Raw genomic sequence first — 19,412 nt, forward strand, 5'->3', positions numbered from 1 at the left:
GATCGTGATGTTAAATAGATGGTTTAATAAATGTAATAGGTAGCTTAAGTTTTATCAACCATGGAATTAGTTAAGATAACTTATAATTACTGAGATCGTTTGGAATGTGATAAATATCCAAGAAAGTTAAATGAATCAATATATTTGATTGTTATACTACTTTGAATATTCTCATTTATAGAATCATTTTTATAATTTTCTTATTTAATTTCAGGATCCTCTCAGTCTAACCTCTTCAATTCTTGAGGAAGCTCCCTACCATGTGAATGAGCTTAAGAGACCAGTAAGACTTCACATCACATTTTTCTTTCTATACGGATAAGTTTAACCATGACTTAAAGAAAAGAATACTAGGATAGGGTATGATTTATATCTCTTACTATCATAAAAAAGACTACCTTTCCATTTAGGGCGGTAGCTCCACTTACTCGGTTCATATGGTAACTATTTACCTATTATATTTCCTTGCCAACTCCAATCTTTTATGAAAATAGTTGTCAAAACCTACCTGAAACTTAATTCAAAGTGAGGTCTGTATTGCAAGTTGGGAAAATCAATCCTATAACTTTTTTCTTAGAAATTTTTTTTTATTTTAATATATAATAAAAAGATTGGGAACTAAATCTTGATTAGATCAGTGGATAAACCTGAATTTTCAATCAATTCATCAAAATTTTCCCTCTTGTATTTTTTCCAACTTAGACTAGTTTAAATTGATCAAGTATTGAGTTAACTTGCTAATTCAGTTCAGGTTTTAGAACCATGCCCAGGAACAAAAACAACAACAACGAAGAATAGAAAAGTAGACTTATTTGTGGAATGAATTTGTAAATTTTCAAATTACAAGGAGCCAGTTTAAACTCGAACAATGTAAATTACAATGGCCCATAAGCATAAGAACCAGGCACTTAAGGTAGCCGTCTGGCCTTGTTAAGCCCACAACTATAAAGCCTTTATTTGCCCATTAAGCAAATATATATATATCTTCTCAAACTAAACCCTAGTCTGGTCTTCCTTCTTCCCTGCCAAAAAATCAGTAGCTGCTGCCGCCATGGTTCTCAAGTACGTCCCTTTCTCTCCATTATTTTTCCATTTAACATCAATGGAAAATGGTTTTTATTTTTTCTGCGTTTTTCTTTTTATGGGTATTTGTTTTTTCAAGTGTTTAAGTGTCCTGAATTGGTGGATTGAATTTGAGCCATCTTGGTTTTGTTTACAAATACATTACAACTTGAATTTGTGAGCTACAAATTTAGCACTAGAGCCACTATTTTGTGTGATAGTACAAGGAAAATGAGGCGACCTTGATTAATTTTATGAAACTTCAAAAATGCACTCTTCATGAAAGTTTTAATCTTTTTGGTGATGGGTAGAGTATACATTTTTGAAGAGTAGAAAGATTTCTGGCATGGATTTCAAGTGAATGTTTTTATTGTTTATATGTCAGTAAGGTAATTGGAAATACTGGTTTGACATTATGACTTGAATTGCATATAATTGTGATCAATGGAAACCAGACTAAGACTAAGATGGGTGTTATGTCGCCAGAGTATTCAGCTCCTTGGAAGAGCGTAATCATGCAAATGAAGTCATTGATGTTTTAGATGTGCAATCATGATAAATATAAAGCATGCGTTCCCTGGAATGGAGCATTTTTAGTGACCTGACAATGGATTTTGTTTGTAATAATACTGATGGTTTCTTTCCCGATGACCAGGACTGAACTCTGCCGCTTCAGTGGGGCGAAGATCTATCCTGGCAAGGGTATCAGATTTATTCGCTCAGATTCCCAGGTAATATGCAGTTTGGTATTTAAGGCATCGCATCTTCTTTCTATTTTCCGCCACCTTCCAGTACAGGCTGTGAAACTAAGTAATCTTTCTTTAATCAATTAAGGTCTTCCTCTTTGCCAATTCTAAATGCAAGAGGTACTTCCACAACAGGCTGAAGCCCTCAAAGCTAACCTGGACAGCTATGTACAGGAAGCAGCATAAAAAGGTGACTTTTTTGTTAGTTTCTATCAACTTTTTAATGACGAATGCTTAATGCTTCTATTTGCAAGATTGCTTTCTCTTCAGAAAGAAAATCATGATGCGGTATATGCTGGTTTTGACTCTGCTTTCCTGATAATCACAGGACATTGCTGCAGAAACTATTAAGAAGAGGCGTCGCGCTACCAAAAAACCTTACTCAAGGTCCATTGTAGGTGCTACTTTGGAGGTCATACAGAAGAAGCGAACTGAGAAACCTGAAGTTCGTGATGCTGCAAGGGAGGCTGCACTCCGGTATGTAATTCTTTGATGGTTTTTCCAATGTGCTTCAATCGTTGAGTCACTGGTGACACTTGTTGATATGCTTGTTTGTTCAATGCATGATGTTTTGTGCAGTGAAATTAAGGAGAGGATTAAGAAGACAAAGGATGAGAAGAGGGCCAAGAAGGCAGAGGTAGTGGCCAAGGTACAAAAGAGCAGCAAAGGTAGCGTGCCAAAGGGTGCTGCACCAAAGGGCCCCAAGCTTGGCGGGGGTGGAGGAAAGCGGTGAAATCCTTCTTTCTTTGTTGTCCTGTTGACTCGTTAAAGAATTTTGTAGTGGAGATTTTTACATGGATCAAGGTCAATTGTTGCCATTATGTTCTTTAAGAGTTAACCTACTCTTTTCTCGTTCAGCGTTAATTAGCCATGGTTTGATTGGAGGAAGTTGTTGAATTTTATTATTATGGATTGCACGCGCTGCCATTGCTTGGGGATTGTTGTGTGTTCATAGGTTCTTTTGCCGAACTGCAGTTCCTATATCATGATAAGAATCGAAAACATGGCTTCATATGAAATTCTCGTTCTACCTTGCTTATGGTATGAGATTTGTGCAATGAACTTGTTATCGTATTCCAGGCGTCAAGCAACCTGCTTCAGCGTGTATGAGTAAAAGACAATTTAACAGTCAGAAATTCTATTTAACCTTAAGAACAAAATAAGGCATTATTCACCCTTAAAATTAAAATAAAACAATTTAAAAGAGCACGTAGATTAAAGTAGTTAAACTTAATATGTCAATTTCACAAGATACGACCACATGGAGATAGGAAGAGGAAATGGTTGGTGTCAAATCCTACTTTTGATCCCTCCAAGCTTCCACACTTTGGTCTTCCTTTTCTTTCCCTTCTTATATTTGTTCCTTTTCCACCTCAATTCAACTGCTGAAGGAACCATTAAAGGCAGAATTCTTGATTCTCCAGCTCAAAAGAAAAGGAAAAAAAAAAAAAAAATTTAAAAGAAAGAAAGAAAGGGTTAGCAGCTTTGATAGATCATTCCAAAATGATCATCAGCTGGTTGGCATGACTTCGCCAGGCTAATTTTGCTAAGCTAGGTTGTGAATATTCCATCTCTACCATATCGGTGAAGCAGAGTTTGCTTGCTGCAAGCCAGAATATGAAAAAGAAAAATGGAATATATATATATATATATATATATATATATATATATATATATATATATATGCCCTTTTTTTTATTCTCTCGTTTTTAGGAGAAAGGAGTGCGATTCCTTTGACAAGAACGTTGTGCGAATAATGATATGCTATAGTATTATAGTTTATGCCCACCATTAATTAATAAATGTGTTTGGTATTGTGGTGGATAGTATTTTTAAAAAATATATTAAAATATATTTGGATAGTATTTTTAAAAATATATATTTTACTTGAAAATATATCAAAATATTTTTTTATTATTTAACATCAGTACATCAAAATCATAAAATATACACTAAAAATATCAATTTAATATCTTTTTAAATAAAATATATTTTTAAAATACACCCAGCATAAATTATTACATTCTCAAACACTTAAATGTCTTGTGCTTGAATTTACTTTCCATAGGTTGAGAGCTATATATATATATATATGGATTTGAATTTAAATGATTTGTATAGGATGTGATTGGAAAAAAAATAGTCTCAATATACTTAGTTAATCCGGAAATATTCTTATAAATTAATAGACTCTTTTTTTTTAATGATAAATGAGGTTAAGACTCAAAACAACTGAGATTTCATGCATCTCATACGAGATAAAATAACTTCAATTACATCAGAATGTAATGAACAATAAATATTCTTAAATGAGTTATTAAGAACATGAAAATCTTGGAGAAAGCCATGTCCGTTACCAACCCAATAAATGTATGGATTAACCAAAGGATAATTAATGACATTTTTCTGAGTTTAAATCAGGAATCAGTTTATATATCACTAGCAAAGAGATACAACCAAGCTAGCATTTACAGTGTTTTATATATCAACTCAGTCGAATTTTAGATCATAAAATAAAAATTTATCCATTGTGTTTTTTTTTTTTATATATATATAAAAAGATTGGATTAGATATATAAATTAGTATTTAAATGAAAAGAATATGTGAAATTAAAATTCCCTGCAAATATATTTTGTTTTTTTCGTCTATTAGAATGCATATTGGAACTCAAATATTTATCATTTTATCACATTGTAACACTTAAAGGGGTGTTCCATTGTCTCTTCATGTATTTTTCTCTTAATTTAAAGGTTATATTATTATCATACTAACATTCATTTATTTTCCAATCATATTTGACGTAATTCACTCATATTCAAAATTTCCTTAGATATTAAATTACTCTAATAAGAAATTACATTAAATAAAAATGTTATAAAATACAATTTAGTTTGGTGATTAAGATCTACCAATCTAAATTTTTTTATTATTCAGGTAAAATTTGATATTAAATCAAGTGATAATTGATCCAGTCAGATTTTATTAATATAATGAATCAACTTAGTCAAAATCCAATTTGATATTTTTCTAGCTACAATGTTTCAATTTGTTTAAAAATATAAAATTTTTAAATAATATGATTTTGGATGTACCGGGTTGATCAGTCTATCTTCTAACCCGGATCTTGAATTGAGTAATGGATTGAAATAGGTTTTATAGCCATGCTCAGTATTCTCCCTTTTTTTATTTTTTGACATAGATTAAACACGAAGGGCTCCATGTCTTTGTCTTGAAGATATGTTATATATTAATTTATTGGGCTGAAATTGATTCTCCCTGAAGGATCCAGCTCTTAGCTTTTATTCGTGAAAGCAAACCCGCGTCTTCAAGCATTTAAAACAGGAAGTGCTTCCAAGAAGAAACAGAAAGCTAAATACCGCGTTGAAGCCTCCATCCACTGCTTCCACGACCATTCTTTTCACATCCATCCACCCAGTGGAATCTTGACACGTCACCATCAAGAGGAATTTCTTCGCTTCTACAGCAAAATTCGATCCATGAATTTCACTTTTACGTAAAAAAAAAAAAGGAATACAATTTTTTCGTTTTGATTATAGAGGAAATGCTTAAACTTGGGATTTCTTGAGGAAGGGAAAAATTTAAATATTACTTGAGCTAAAAAAATATATTCCACTTCAATGCAACAATATAGAAAAGAAAAGGAAAAATAGAAATTAGCAATAGGCAACCTGTCAAGAGAGTGGTGGATTGCCCAAAAACAGAAGCATAGTAGTGTTTGTACAAGATCAAATGAAAAATGTCCATTGGAGGTTACCTTGCTCACTTTGGCAGTTAGAAACCTGAAAAATCCTCACCCACTTTCTTTCTTTCTCCATTAAAATCCATTGAATTCACCAACTCCACCACCATACCATTTCTACTGAGATAAAGGAAAACAAGAAACCAAAGTACAGTTCCTTTTAAAGAAAGAGACACATGCAAGAACATCATCAAGGAACGTCAAACATGTCAAGAGAAGACGTAGAAAGAGGAGGAGGAGTTAAGAGCAGAGGCAACGGCAGCAACAACAACAGCAGCAGCAGCAGTAACAGCAACGGTTACTTATCAACTCCAACATATCTGATAGAAGATGCAGAAGCTCATTACTGGACATCATGGCTTGTACCTATGTTTGTGGTGGCAAATGTTGTTGTCTTCATTGTTGTGATGCGCATCAATAATTGTCCTAAACATTTACATACAAGTTTTGAAGGGAAGTGTGTTGCAAGGTTTCTGGGGAGGTTTTCTTTTGAGCCTTTGAAAGATAATCCTCTCTTTGGTCCCTCTTCTGCTACGTAAGTAATTTCTCTTATTCCTTGCTTTAATTTTTACTCTTTGTATTATCTTTCTTGTCTCTTTTCTGTTTTATGTCATTCTGTTTTATGGAGGGTTTAAAACTTCTTCATGACTTGGATTTTAGATTCCTGGGTTGCTGTTGTTTCAGTAGTTTTTGATTGATAAAGTGAGTTTGAGGAGGAATTTTGATCCTTTTTGATGTGTGTAGAAATTGGAAATTTGGCATTGCTCTGATGAATTTAGAATGCCTCGTGTGTGGCTTCCATGGGGGGGGGGGGTGGTGTTTTTTGATTGATGCTTGATTTAGTGTGATCTGCTTGACCGAGACTGATTTCATTGCTGTGTTTTTAGTCTGTGTCGTCTTTGGAGTCAAATGACATGAATTTTCAGATTATTGGTTTGAGATACTATATGTTTTTAAGATGGATGTAAGGCTTCAGGGGTGGAAATTCTGTGGATATGATGAAATAGATCTGTTACTTTTTCTCTTTTTTTTTGCTCAAACACTTCTAACCTTGAAAATATGTTTCTAATCAGAAGCATTTGTAAGAAATTAAATGTATTTGGATTTTTCAGGAACTAAATTAACTTATTGAAAAGTTGTCATCTCTTGGTTCTCATCATTGTCAATAACATTAAGATATGGAAAAGAAGGTAGGAGAAACATAAAGCAATTACTTGAAGCTTTTTCTTTCTTTTTTTTGGAACTTTCAAAGGTTAGAGAGATTGGGAGCTCTTGAGTGGACCAAGGTTGTACACAAGCACCAAGGATGGAGGCTTATCAGTTGTATGTGGTTGCATGCTGGTATTATTCATCTTCTTGCAAACATGCTGAGCCTGGTCCTCATTGGCATTCGTCTCGAGCAGCAATTTGGGTTCGGTAAGTAGTTATCAAAATTTCTTGAGAGGCCAATACTTCTTCGCTATCAACACCAACTGTATTTGATGAAACTTTCAGTTGCTATGTTATTTTTTGTCGGGCTGCTTGAGCTGTATCACAGGGCTGCGCATAAAGATTTGTTATGAATATGATTCTTGTGGTCTTTGATTATCCATGATGAACAACTAAGCTCTCATGGTACTATATTATTTTCCTGTTTCTGGTAGCACAACTAACCTTAAGTGATCTGATGCTTTTGTCACAAATTTGCAGTTCGCATCGGAATTGTTTATCTTCTGTCGGGATTTGGAGGTGCTGTGCTTTCCTCTCTATTTATTAGAAACAACATCTCTGTTGGTGCCTCGGGTGCCCTTTTCGGGCTTCTTGGAGCAATGCTTTCAGAACTAATTACAAACTGGAGCATCTACACCAACAGGGTCAGTGGTGTTTATTCATTGTTTGACATTTTAGTGTTATGCCATTGTTCAAGATTTTCAGTTCCATTTCCTGGTTATCCATTACTGTGATGCAAGTTGCGACCATAGGAATACAATGGCATTTGTAACGATAACCATAACTTAGTTGTTTCCGTTCCTCTTTCGCCTAATTTCTGCTATTTGTTGTTTCCACAGACTGCAGCTCTGCTGACACTTCTGGTCATCACAGCCATTAACCTTGCAATAGGAATTTTGCCACATGTTGATAATTTTGCCCATATCGGTGGATTTCTGTCAGGGTTCCTCCTAGGCTTTGTTCTGCTGCCCCGTTCACAATATGGTTGGCAAGGGCGTCGGAATCTTCCCTCCGCTGTTGGTTTCAAATCTAAGTTCAAGGCTTACCAATATGCTCTGTGGTTGGTTTCTGTGGCGCTGCTGATTGTAGGGTGAGTTACACTGTCCAACACTCCAAAATATCATCTTAAACACACATTGATCTCGGGGCCCAGGAAATTCATTGATTTATCATCCTCTCCATGTCATTTGAATGTTCATTTTCATCAAGCTACCATATCATAAGCATAATGGCATAATATTATACAATCCTGACACGCTCGCCAGTTTGGAAACCCATTTTGATGTCATGAAAAAGGCAAACAGCTGGAACGATTTCACTTAGCAGTAAGCAGCAGTTGCTCCTTGACCAACATCATCAGCCATTGAACACCGATGTCTGGTTTGATGTTGTGGGGCATGAACACATTAACTTATTGTTCCACTTGATAGTACTAGATGACCACATGAAAAACCAGTGACCATTGAGTTTGCCATTGCTTGAAAAGTTTGAAAAATTGATGACCAGATTTTCCGTCCTCACGATCAACAAGTTTTTACTTGCTTTGTTCTGATGCTTTAATAAAAAAAATGCAGATTCACAGTTGCATTGGTGATGTTGTTCAAGGGAAAAAATGGAAATGATCAGTGCCATTGGTGTCACTACCTCAGCTGCGTACCTACTTCCAGATGGAAATGCAATGAAAACCTGTAGTGGGGTAGAAGGTCGTGGTTTAATTTATGGGTTTAAAATTTCAATTTCCGTGTGTATAAATTTGTATATGCATGCATAGTTTTAGCTTAGAAACTAATTTGATTTGTTGTTTGCCTTTTTTTTTTTTTTTTTTAACGTACAAAAGGACTTGCCATTGTAATTGCTTCATTTTCAACCACATATATACATGTAGAGTTCTTGTTTCGGGAGAAAAAAATGAGAGCAAAAATGGCGTCGCCCGGACTCGAACCGGAGACCTTCAGTGTGTTAGACTGACGTGATAACCAACTACACCACGACACCAGATGCTTAACATGGTGAAAATGGTATAATTGATATCATTATTCGAAGTCCAGGATCACAGCAAGCTTCGGTCCTCACCTTGTTCCTTCATGCACTCGTGTTCTCGGTCTCACGGTGGCCAGAGGCTCATTCAACAAGTGTGAAAGAGCACACACCCTCTTCATTTCACACCAACCAAACTTTATCAGCACTATTAATTTCCCATCTCGCACTAAGTAACTCTAAACTACTGAACTAATATTAGAGGGTGGTCCAAGTCTATTTCTCAAAAATGGAGTTCCAAAAAAGAATGACTGGAGTGCTCCTGTTGCTGTTGCTCTCATGGGCTGTGACAGTGGCGGCCGACGTCGATTGCACGACCGTGACGGGATTCCTCACGGCCTGCTCTGCCTTCATCACCCATGGCACACCAGACCCACTTCCAGGCTCACCATGTTGTGATTCCATGACGAGCCTCAATGTGATTGCTGAATCTGGAAATGATAGGAGGTCTATCTGTCAATGCTTGATGGGCCTCATTACTACCTATAATCCTAATGCTACAGCGATTGCTATTCTGCCTGGCTTCTGCGGATTAAGCCTAGGCTTCATTCTTGATCCTAATACAGATTGCTCCTCGTAAGCCTTTCTCTAGCCCATCTAGATTCTGTCTGAGTACATAATACACTTGCCATTCTTAGCTACCTATCTATTTTGTATCCCATGGTTGCTTCAGAGCTTGCATTAATTGCCTGTTAATCGCAACCCTGCTTGCCATTTCCTGTTATCTGATGCTATATATTGACATGGAAAGTGCAGTGTTCCTTGAGTTGTTGAGGTCAGTGAAAGTACGAGGTTGGTTCAAAAGGAGATGCAGGCTATGGGGGACTGAATAAGAAGCTTTTCTCCGAGTACAGTCACTAAGAAATACAAAATAAGTGACTCTTCTTTCTAAAATAGCAAGTTTGAGCTTGTATAATGATGAATTGATAATTGATTTTCTCCATTGTGTTTCTCATTTAAGTAAACTCGATTGATAATTAATCTAAAATTTATTTAAACTGGATTTAAAATCAAACCAAATAAAAATTAACATAGTTAAACTTAGTTGATTCGATCAAAATTTGACTTGATTTTGATTTTTTAGATGGTATTATTTTTATTTTTTAAAAAAAAAAATATTGAAACGATACTGTTTTAGATTGATTTAGATCAACCTACTTAACTTACATCCTGATTTTAGACTAGTTTTGTATCTAGTTTGGACCAGTTGTAATGTGAATGGATGAATTCATGAAATTGAACACATCCATTCATTCACATAAAGTTGTTTTCTATAGTGCTGAATCAAAGCTAATCCATATCGAAAGACACCTAGAATTAGATTGTTTAAAAAGGGAGATATGTGATGAATTGGTTGCTACTTTTCATTTCTTTCCACCGAAAGAGATTGGATAACTGCTAAAAAGTCCCAAGATCACACGAAGTTAACTGGCACCTGGATTGGATTAGACAAGCTAAATCCCTTTTCTCTCAGGAAATGGTAAAAGCAAATCCACATTTTAAGCTCATGCAATGTCGTTTCATTAATGGACTATATTGGAGCTATTTGTGTAAGATCTAACTGCACAATGTTCTTCAGTCTAGCTTCTCGTGCTATGAACGCTTTAGAGCATGGTTCTTAAGCCCGACTTTTACGGGTTAATTTGATAAACTTATGATTTATAATTTAATTTGGATTAAGTTTTAATTTAAACTATTTTGACATTAACTTGTTAAATCCGAATAACCCAATCAAATTCGGCTAAACTCTACAATCAATAACTCGAGTTTTTCTTTGAGTAGGATCCCTAGCTGGTTTCGATGGCTATCCTTGAGAGTGTGAATAGCGCAATCCTATATAATACTCATATTATAACATGTTCTTCGTGATTTCTAGGATCCCAAATTGAAGACAAAGTGAGACGAAACAAGGACAATTGCACACCATCACCTGCTGTCGCCGGCCATATTCCCCTCTCTGAATTGTTCTTTCTAGGTCACCATCACTACTAAAAAGTTCGCATCGTCTAAATTCTTCAAAATAATGATTCCTTTGCATGCTCAGGGAATCCAAGGTTTACATTTGACTGATATGGGCACTAAACAACATATACAAGCTGTTCTTTTTAACTGCGATGCATCAGTGCATTCTTTTCACTTTGATGTTCAGACAACCATTGACAGAGCAAATGGGACCATCCAATGTTGATAAAACAAGTGAAAGAATCTGGCATCCGTGAATCCACAGTGGGGTAAAGACACAGATTTCGATGCTTGCCGGGTTTACTTCTGAGCATTGTGATTGCTATGGGCTAACATACTGCAATTTTTTGGTTTTTATACATATATGTGGGCTATGGCAAGGACAGTCACGGATCTTAACCGACCATACAAATCAGTCACGATTCACTTCATGATTCACTCCTGTGAAGCGAAATCCTCATTCAAATAAAAATGTTGGTCAATCAAACGAAACATTTTTTTATGGAGGCTGAGTTCTAAACAGATGATTCTACAGAAGATGATTCTACTTGTTATTTTTCCCTTTTGTTTTCGAATTTTTACCTTAATTTTGAATTTTATGCTGTGTTTTTCTTTTCTATTTAGGAAATGATCGGTTTTTAACCTATTTAAAGAGCTATTAAATAAAAAACTAGACAATTATTCAAAAATAAAATACAAATTAGGGTCCTCCCATGAAAACCCTTTTCAGCATCCTTTCTATTTCTCGTGCTGTCTTCTTATGTTTTCATCAGCGTCAGTTCTCTTACATCATGTTTTTGTACGACAGCAAAATTGGATCATGAATTTAGAGACAAGAAGAAACCAGAAATATACAGGCATAGCTATAATAATACTTGAACATTGTTGCAATCAAAGAGGTTACAACCACAATTTTGGGATATTACATCAATCCGAAACACTCAAAATGTTAAAAAGTTCAGTTCTGTAAAGACAAAGTCTGTAAGATCAATGATCAAATAATTACAACTATAGGATGTTGCTGCACACACCGGAAACGGAAGAAGAAAAGCCGATAAGAAATGGTACGGTTTTCACCTCGAGTCGGAAGTCCCTAGTCTATTCAAGTAGCCAGATGCTACGTAAGCTTTGTTTTGAAGTTCAGTATTTTGAGCAAAACCCCTTTCTGAACGAGTTTCTGAATCAGAATACCCCTGAACAGATCTTCTGCTTGAACCATATTTCTCAAACTCTAGCCGCTGCCTTGGGGCACTTTGTGACCTGACCTTGGCTCGAGATGATTCAGTGTTAGCCATGTAGTTGGGGTAACCCGAGTATCCATTAAAGAAGCCCCACGAGCACTCACTCCTTGTTGGTGTAAAAGGGCCTCCTCTCCGACCACTACTTCCAGGTCTAGATGTTGCAGAGAACATACGAGGGCTATTCTCAGCGGTCCGATAAACTGCTTCATCATTTCCTGAAGGGATGCTCGGTATTGGATTCGGTTCTTTTTTTGATAGTTTTGACATAGAGTCAAAAGTCATAAAGCTCTGATTGTTATGATCTGAAGCCAAAGCATGCTGTGGAGTCTGAAATGTTCTATTACTTTGTTGGGATTTCACATGGGGCTTCCAAGTGTCCACTTCAAGAATCTTGTCACTCTTCTCATCATCAGCATTTCGACTTCTCGGTGGATTGCTGCCATGGTCATTCAAAAAACTTTCTTCCATCCAACGGTCTAGCCAGTTCGAACCCCATTTTACTTTGTCAAAGTCAATGCTCTCCCTAAAGTTTGCATTTGAACCACATCTCTGTATTGAAAAGGAAAAATGCAATCAGAGTTCCATGGTGAATTGCAAAATATTCATGGCACCGGGATAATCATTCAAAATAATCTACGAAAACAATCAAGTGGTACCTTGAGAATCGAGGGCCCATCAAATTTGGTACTAGAAACACGAAACAGGTGATCCTTTGAAGGACTTGCAGGGACCTGAGGAAATGCAGTTAAAGGGTGACTATCACAGAAATAAAATAAAAATAAAGCACCTGTGTCAACAATCATATCAAAGCTTTATATTTTTCTAGTTGAGTCCTATGGATATGGTTTGATCAGATGGAGAGCAACAAGCAGGAAGTAAGCACTTTCAAATTTCACCATGCCTCATGCTTGCATTCTTTGCTTTCAAATGCACCTTCTGTCTTACTTGAATAAACAAAGGATAAACTATATTTTACAAGAAAGTTGGCACATGGGCGTGATCCTTCAAAAATGATGTTTATTGAGAATTCTGCAGGATCATGGTAAGCATTTGAAGTTCTGTATTCAATCACATTTACATCTCTCTCTATCTGTTATTTATTTATTTTTAGTAATTTCTTTTGTTTATTTATTTTTCGAGTAATTTCATAAATAAACAGAAAAGAAAGTATACTTACAGCATAACGAGAATGAGAGGACTTGCCAGTAGCATGCGATGAGTCCGAGACATAACTGCGACTAGCACGGGCTCGAGCCTGCAGTCTCACTAATGTCTGCATACGCCTAAGCATGTCTGCTGTTTGCTTTCTCACAATGTGGCCTCTCACTAAGGCTTGAAGCTTCACCAAAGCTTTTAGTGCCCTTAGTGCTCTCCTTGCCTTCATTATCACCCAAATAAAAAAAACAAAAGATCAGCTAACTATTCTCACCATGAACTATCATGCCTAAACCATAACAAAATCTAACATGAAAAAAAGAAAAATAATATATAAATGCTATATTTTGAAATTATTTAAGTTCTTAGTGTGCGTTTGGAAACGCAGATCAACCGCATTTCAAAAAAATTCAATTTTATTTTTACTAAAAATTCAATTTTTTTTTTATACGCTAATCTCAAAAATGATTTTTAAAAAATAAAAAAAATATATTATTTTGATGTATTTTGAAATAAAAAATATTTTTAAAAGCAACCGCAATCACATTCCCAAAACAGATTCTAATAATCAAGTTCTATTGGCACCAAATTCTAGAAATTTTAAATGAAATGGATCAGAATAAGCATGGTATTTAAGAATATGAATGTATGAATTTCTTAAAGAAGAGTTGTGAGCTTAATCATTATCCCAACACTCATCAATTTAAAAAAAGAAAAAAAAGAAAAAGGGAAAACATGATGGAGAAAAAAGTTTCAACTGGTGTGGAAAAAGACTTGAACTTTCAGCCAAAATGACTGTAAAGCTGTGTCCTTGGGTAGGTGAAATTGGAAAATTATTACATACCTCGATTTGATAGCGTAATAGAAGAGACAAAATAATGAGAACAAAAAGAACACGTTTCATTATATCCAAATACAAAAATTCACTCTGATATATATTTATTTTATGTTTTTATTTTTCTTATACTTTTTTTTTTATGTCCTTCAACACCAATCTAGGTAAAACATAATAAAAGCTAAAGGGCAACATTCTTAAAAAGACGACAACTTGCAAAGTAACACGCCAAGCTCTAGAATCCAAAAATGAAGAAAAACTTCAAATTCAAGCTACAATATTAGAATGTTTGCCCTAAGCTGACACTATAAACCCTACCCAGTTGAGTGCTAATCACTCCTTCAATTAAGGAATAATTAACCAGCTGATCATTTGACAAGGAAAACTTGGCAGGAACCTCACGCTTGCACATCTCATTAATGGACCCCCCAATTCCATGCACAGATGGTCCATTTCTTTGTGTTCCAAAATACATTTTGATGAACACAAAACTGCAGTTATCATGAAACTATTTCCCAAACTAATAGCTGCATTATTTCAACAATCATTTAAAAAATTGGAAAGTAGTTTAAAACAGCAATTTGTAGCTGTTGGCATAATTCCGTGGGCTCCTTGTACACAACTGTAGAATCATGAAAAGGCAGACAGTGAACCGCACAAGGCCATAACAACTAGCACCAACCATACACGAAAAATCACTCCAGATGGAAATCAAATACTCTATGAGCTAATAAATACTTCTCAAAACAAACAGTTTTTTTCTTAATTTTAATGATTAGGGGCATCTTAGATTAATTAATTATCTTAAAAATAAATTCACAAGCTCAGACAAGAGACCGGGGCTGGACTAGTGATGAAAGCATATCTCATGAAGTCACAAAGATAGTACAGACACATGTGAGGACATGAGACACGTGCAAGGGAAGAATTTTAAAAATAAAATAAAGAGAGAATCACTCCTTTTGAACTATTGTCTAAAAGTCTGATGGTGATGTTGCTTGAGGGAGAGATCCAACAGGTAAATACATTAGTGTGGGTTACAATTCTTGGCCATGGAAGGAACTGTTTTTTGCTCTGGCTTTGGCCCACTCCGAGGAAAGATAGCCTTTGCATTGTTTTGGGAAAGGAATAGTTGTTATCAATTAATAAAACCAAGCGATGAAAGGTAGTTCGATTTGGCTAATAATAATTAAGAAAAAAATAATCAGAAGTAGTTAATTAAACTAATTAATTTTTCTAGGTGGGATTGCATTTATTTCTTAATTGTTGAATCTCCCATTTGAAAAGTTAAAAAATTAAATATGAATCTTGAAAACCTTCATGCATCTAACAATCCAAGTTCCAAGCCAATCCTAAAATGATTCAAAATAAAGTATTTTGGAAAAATTCAAGAAAAGTAATTAATTCGGCATGCATCCCCAAATAATTCCAATTCCCAAGTACCGAATTTCACAATTCAAAATATTTCTTCCCCCCCCCCCCTATATTTTCCTCACCAACCAAGAGAGTAAGGCAAAAAAAAAAAAAAAAACTGCTGTAAAATGACTAAAAGACCATATCAAACAAAGAAACAGACGCGATGGCCTCATATTAAAAGGGTGTTTATGGAAATAAAAAATCACGATCATGGCATGAAATAAAAATAAAACAGGACACTTAAATTACCAAATAACCACGAAAGGCAGATTGAATTTTAACAGCCGACACTTCCTCCGCAAACCGCCGGTGACTGCCACCAACATTACCACCACCTCTCCCACCAGGACCACCACTAGTCAATCTAACAACCTCAGCAGCCGCTTGAGCAGCAGCAAGTGCAGCTTCAGCAACAGCAGCAGTAGCAGCTGCCACAGCTATTGCATGCTTATTATTAGCATCCAAATTGCTAACATCAAAATGAGTAGTTGACACCGAATCTTGATCAACCTTGTTGGACTGTGACAAAGAGGGTGTTGTTTTTGAAGATCTAGACTTCTTCCTGGGGCCAAAAAGTCTCCGGAAAAACCCCATCTTTCATAGTTCAAAAAAGATGGGTTCTTTGAGGGGGTTTCTGGTTAAAGAAAGCATTTTTAAGTCAAGAAAGAGAGCTGGGTCACTTCTGAAAGTGTTGTGTGTTTTTGTAATGTAAGAACATGGGAGAGGCTTTTAGATTTTCTTTAGGACAGGAAAGTGAAGAGAGATTGGATTGTGTGTGTTGTGTAAGGGAAGGTGAAGGTAACGCAAGTGAGTGGCGTTTGTAGGGTACGTGCTGAGGGTAGGGTGGAATGTCTAGGGTACTAGGGTAGGCTATTTATGGGCCAATGATAGGTATGGGGTGCCTAGCTTTGATTATCAAGTTTTAATGGAGGGTAGGGACGTTTTTAAATTTGAGATAGCTTGTTTGACTTTGCGGTTCAACTTATATTTTTATAAATTTTAATTTTAGTTTTGGTTAAATTAAATGTGGTTTGTATTTTTTAAATTTTTTTGATATACTGATGTTAAAAATAATTTTTAAAAAATAAAAAAAACATCATTGGCATGTATTTCGGCACAAAAAGCTATTTGAAAAGCAACCGCTACCACACTGCTAAACACACTCTAGTTAATTTTGGTTAGCTATGATTTTATTGGTAGTTGATAGTCATTACAAATGAAAATACCGTTTGAAAATAGTTTTAAAGTGTTTTTATTTTTAAATCATCATATTAATATATTTTTATATGATTTTGATATTTAGTGCTAAATTTTAAAAAAAATATATTTAGAAAATATCAATTTAATTTTTTTTAGATAAAAAATATTAAGATAAACACTTTAATTATTTTAAAAAACTAAAACACATTTCAAAAAAAGAAAAAAAAAAACTCAACCCATTGTTACTATTCAATGGAAAAGTTTAATGGCAATTTTGTCTTTATATTTAAAAAAATTTAAAACTCGCTTTAAAGGATATTGGAGTCTTTTCTCATTATCCCTTTATCATAAAAAATAAAATACAGAGATAAATAGCTAGTTTTTTCATCTAAATTGTATAACTTAACAACCAAAGTCTAATTGAAAGCTAAAAATAATAAACTTGGAGCCAATAAGTATTTTTACAGTGTCTCCTGACATCTAAAAATATCATTATATTATGTTATTACAAGTGTTGTTGTCTTCTCTTCCTATTAATAAGGCAGGTGTTTTACTTTGTGGTTGAGGTTGGTGTCGGTGGGTTTTTTTTTTTTCTTTTCTCTATCTTCTCCCAAAAAATTATAGCTCGGCCCTGATTACCATGGTTATAGGTTTGTCATAACTTTTTTTATGTTATTTTTTTAATCTAATTTTAGCCCTTAAACATATATATATATATATATATATATATATATATATATATATATATATAAAACAATAATTCAGGCCCACAGTAAAGCGTAGGCCAAGTCTAGTATTACCAACATACAAGAAAGATAAAAAAAACTCGGTGAAACTATAAAATAATTGTGAAATTCAAATTTAACTTAACTAGGTTATTTGAAGGAGAAAGCAAAAAAAAATAAGGTCTAAAATCCATGCACAGATTTCCTTGTAAATTTTTTCTTTATCATAGAACTTCCTCTAATTATGTGTTTAATAATATAGTATAAGATATTTTTACAAAAATATATTTTTAATTAAAAATATATTAAAGTAATATTTTTTTTTCAGATATTTCTTTTTACATGAGCATATCAAAATTATATATAAAAAACACCTTAAAAGAATTAATTTGAAATAAAAAAAAACTATTTAAAAAACATTTTAAAAAACATGAGCTAAATTTGAAAACATTTTCATTAGTTAGTGATAAAGCATGCTCTATTGGGACTATTGTTGAGGGAGTAGTTTATTTTTTATTCCATAAAATTTACCATTGGAGGAGGAAAAGGTTGTTGTTTAGTTGAATGCTTGATGAATATAATAATAATAATAATAAACCAATTTCAGTACAAAGTGATCGTGAACTATTTTGAGATTTGACCTAAAAGATTAAATAATTACAAAAATCAACTTTATTTTCCCTCCCGTGAAACAAAAGAAAGAACCCTATTTTCTTAATGTTGTCCTTTGAATTTTGAATTCATTTGACGGCATGAAGCCAAAAGACGAGTCATGTTCTAATCTATGCAAACTTATTTTAACTATATGATCCATGCTTGTTGATGGCAGCAATTACTTTGATTCTCTTTCTTAAGAAAAAAAAGAAAAAGAAATCTTTATCGGTTCAAGAATTATGTTGTCAATTATAACTTATTTAGTACTTATAGCTTTATAAAAGTAGTTTTCAAAATTATATACGTAGTTCCTATAATCTTAAATACGTTTAGAACTCAATCATTTTGTAAGAAAATGTGTTATTTATTTATTTATTTTCTTAGAATTATAAAAAAATAGATAGATAAAATGAGAAACTCAATTAAAAAAAATACATTTTTGGTTTTGAAAAAATTATAGAGCTATATTGATCAAAAAAACGACTATTTAATTATCATGGATATTAACTAATTAACTTCTAAAAACCACAGAAACTAAGTTTCAATTAACTCAGGATATTGTGAAAATTAAGATGAAGAGCCATCAAGAAAACTGAACCATAGAATTAAGGGAATACTATATATATATATATATATATATATATATATATATATAAAAGAGGCAAAAATGTCTCTTCCATTAGGGCATTGGGTTGGCAAGCAATGGGTCCGTCCAAGCATTTAAATGGCAAGAACAAAAACATTTTGGCGCTTAACTGATTTAAGATGGAGTTGGAGTCAATGATGGTTGACTCAAAGATCTTATTTTCTAGTTTCATTGATTAAGAAGGTAGTGCTTTCGAAGACATGTTTTACTTTGTTGACCTCTCTTCCATGCCATGAAACTGGATCATGGGACTCTGTGTTTTCAATCTCCACTTTGAGATATTGTGTTTTTTCATGTTATATATATTTATTTTTTTGGGCCATTGTGATATGGGAACTTGCTCGGAACGTCTGTGAACTGTGAAGTATGCGGGAGTCAAATCTCGGGCTAATGTAAGATAAATCCTTCATCTCGAGTTTTGGGCGTTTGGCACCTCTTCTAAGAAAAAAGAAAAAGAAAAAAAGAGTGTGTTTGGTATTGCGGTAGCTGTTGTGGTTGTAGTTTAAAAAAAGTTGTTTTATAAAAAGTAATTTTAGTTGAGGTTGGTTTGAAAAAATAGGTGTTTGGTTAAAACTGTGGTTGAAATTGAAGTTGAAGAAAAAGTAGTTTAATGTGTGTTGGTTAAGAGTGCTTTTAAAATTGAGGTTATAAAATAATTTTAAAAATATATATTAATACTGATGATTTTTAATTTAAATATTATGGATTTAATTATTGCTATTATATCATGAAATAAATCATACTTTATATAAAATAGTTTTTT

At 34.0% G+C, this 19,412-nt stretch overlaps 4 protein-coding genes and 1 non-coding gene across 5 annotated transcripts; 3 read left to right on the forward strand and 2 right to left on the reverse strand.

Annotated features, from left to right (window-relative positions):
- The first annotated feature begins 980 nt into the window (after positions 1 to 980).
- LOC118060523 (large ribosomal subunit protein eL24) lies at positions 981 to 2,696 on the forward strand. Its single transcript, XM_035073751.2, has 5 exons — positions 981 to 1,062; positions 1,718 to 1,793; positions 1,897 to 1,998; positions 2,137 to 2,285; positions 2,388 to 2,696. Exons 1-5 carry the CDS (start codon positions 1,052 to 1,054, stop codon positions 2,539 to 2,541), a joined length of 492 nt encoding a protein of 163 aa, XP_034929642.1. The 5' UTR covers positions 981 to 1,051; the 3' UTR covers positions 2,542 to 2,696.
- A 2,664-nt stretch (positions 2,697 to 5,360) lies between these two features.
- On the forward strand, positions 5,361 to 8,588 carry LOC118060521 (RHOMBOID-like protein 2). The gene is made up of 5 exons (XM_035073749.1): positions 5,361 to 6,104; positions 6,822 to 6,985; positions 7,259 to 7,422; positions 7,618 to 7,868; positions 8,353 to 8,588. Exons 1-5 carry the CDS (start codon positions 5,746 to 5,748, stop codon positions 8,468 to 8,470), a joined length of 1,056 nt encoding a protein of 351 aa, XP_034929640.1. The 5' UTR covers positions 5,361 to 5,745; the 3' UTR covers positions 8,471 to 8,588.
- A 111-nt stretch (positions 8,589 to 8,699) lies between these two features.
- Positions 8,700 to 8,773, reverse strand: TRNAV-AAC (transfer RNA valine (anticodon AAC)). Its single transcript has one exon. It is a non-coding gene; the product is annotated as a tRNA-Val (tRNA).
- On the forward strand, positions 8,708 to 9,760 carry LOC118060522 (putative non-specific lipid-transfer protein 14). The gene is made up of 2 exons (XM_073412930.1): positions 8,708 to 9,391; positions 9,572 to 9,760. Exons 1-2 carry the CDS (start codon positions 9,045 to 9,047, stop codon positions 9,579 to 9,581), a joined length of 357 nt encoding a protein of 118 aa, XP_073269031.1. The 5' UTR covers positions 8,708 to 9,044; the 3' UTR covers positions 9,582 to 9,760.
- A 1,856-nt stretch (positions 9,761 to 11,616) lies between these two features.
- Positions 11,617 to 16,279, reverse strand: LOC118060520 (protein IQ-DOMAIN 23). Its single transcript, XM_035073748.1, has 4 exons — positions 15,674 to 16,279; positions 13,196 to 13,396; positions 12,675 to 12,749; positions 11,617 to 12,567 (listed from the first exon to the last, which is right to left on the reverse strand). The coding sequence occupies exons 1-4, from the start codon at positions 16,016 to 16,018 to the stop codon at positions 11,851 to 11,853; spliced, it is 1,338 nt and encodes a 445-aa protein (XP_034929639.1). The 5' UTR covers positions 16,019 to 16,279; the 3' UTR covers positions 11,617 to 11,850.
- Positions 16,280 to 19,412: the final 3,133 nt, after the last annotated feature.

Source organism: Populus alba, chromosome 12, assembly GCF_005239225.2.
Source record: "Populus alba chromosome 12, ASM523922v2, whole genome shotgun sequence".
Taxonomy (NCBI): domain Eukaryota; kingdom Viridiplantae; phylum Streptophyta; class Magnoliopsida; order Malpighiales; family Salicaceae; genus Populus; species Populus alba.

Coding starts and splice junctions, on each gene's coding strand:
- LOC118060523 (XM_035073751.2), top strand. Junction 1,999..2,136: donor ACAGGAAGCAGCATAAAAAG/GTGACTTTTTTG, acceptor TGATAATCACAG/GACATTGCTGCAGAAACTAT. Junction 2,286..2,387: donor GCAAGGGAGGCTGCACTCCG/GTATGTAATTCT, acceptor TGTTTTGTGCAG/TGAAATTAAGGAGAGGATTA.
- LOC118060521 (XM_035073749.1), top strand. CDS start 5,746: ATGCAAGAACATCATCAAGGAACGTCAAACATGTCAAGAGAAGACGTA. Junction 6,986..7,258: donor CGAGCAGCAATTTGGGTTCG/GTAAGTAGTTAT, acceptor ACAAATTTGCAG/TTCGCATCGGAATTGTTTAT. Junction 7,423..7,617: donor GGAGCATCTACACCAACAGG/GTCAGTGGTGTT, acceptor TTGTTTCCACAG/ACTGCAGCTCTGCTGACACT.
- LOC118060522 (XM_073412930.1), top strand. CDS start 9,045: ATGGAGTTCCAAAAAAGAATGACTGGAGTGCTCCTGTTGCTGTTGCTC.
- LOC118060520 (XM_035073748.1), bottom strand. CDS start 16,018: ATGGGGTTTTTCCGGAGACTTTTTGGCCCCAGGAAGAAGTCTAGATCT. Junction 13,397..15,673: donor CTGCCTTTCGTGGTTATTTG/GTAATTTAAGTG, acceptor GTGATAATGAAG/GCAAGGAGAGCACTAAGGGC. Junction 12,750..13,195: donor CCTCTCATTCTCGTTATGCT/GTAAGTATACTT, acceptor GCATTTCCTCAG/GTCCCTGCAAGTCCTTCAAA.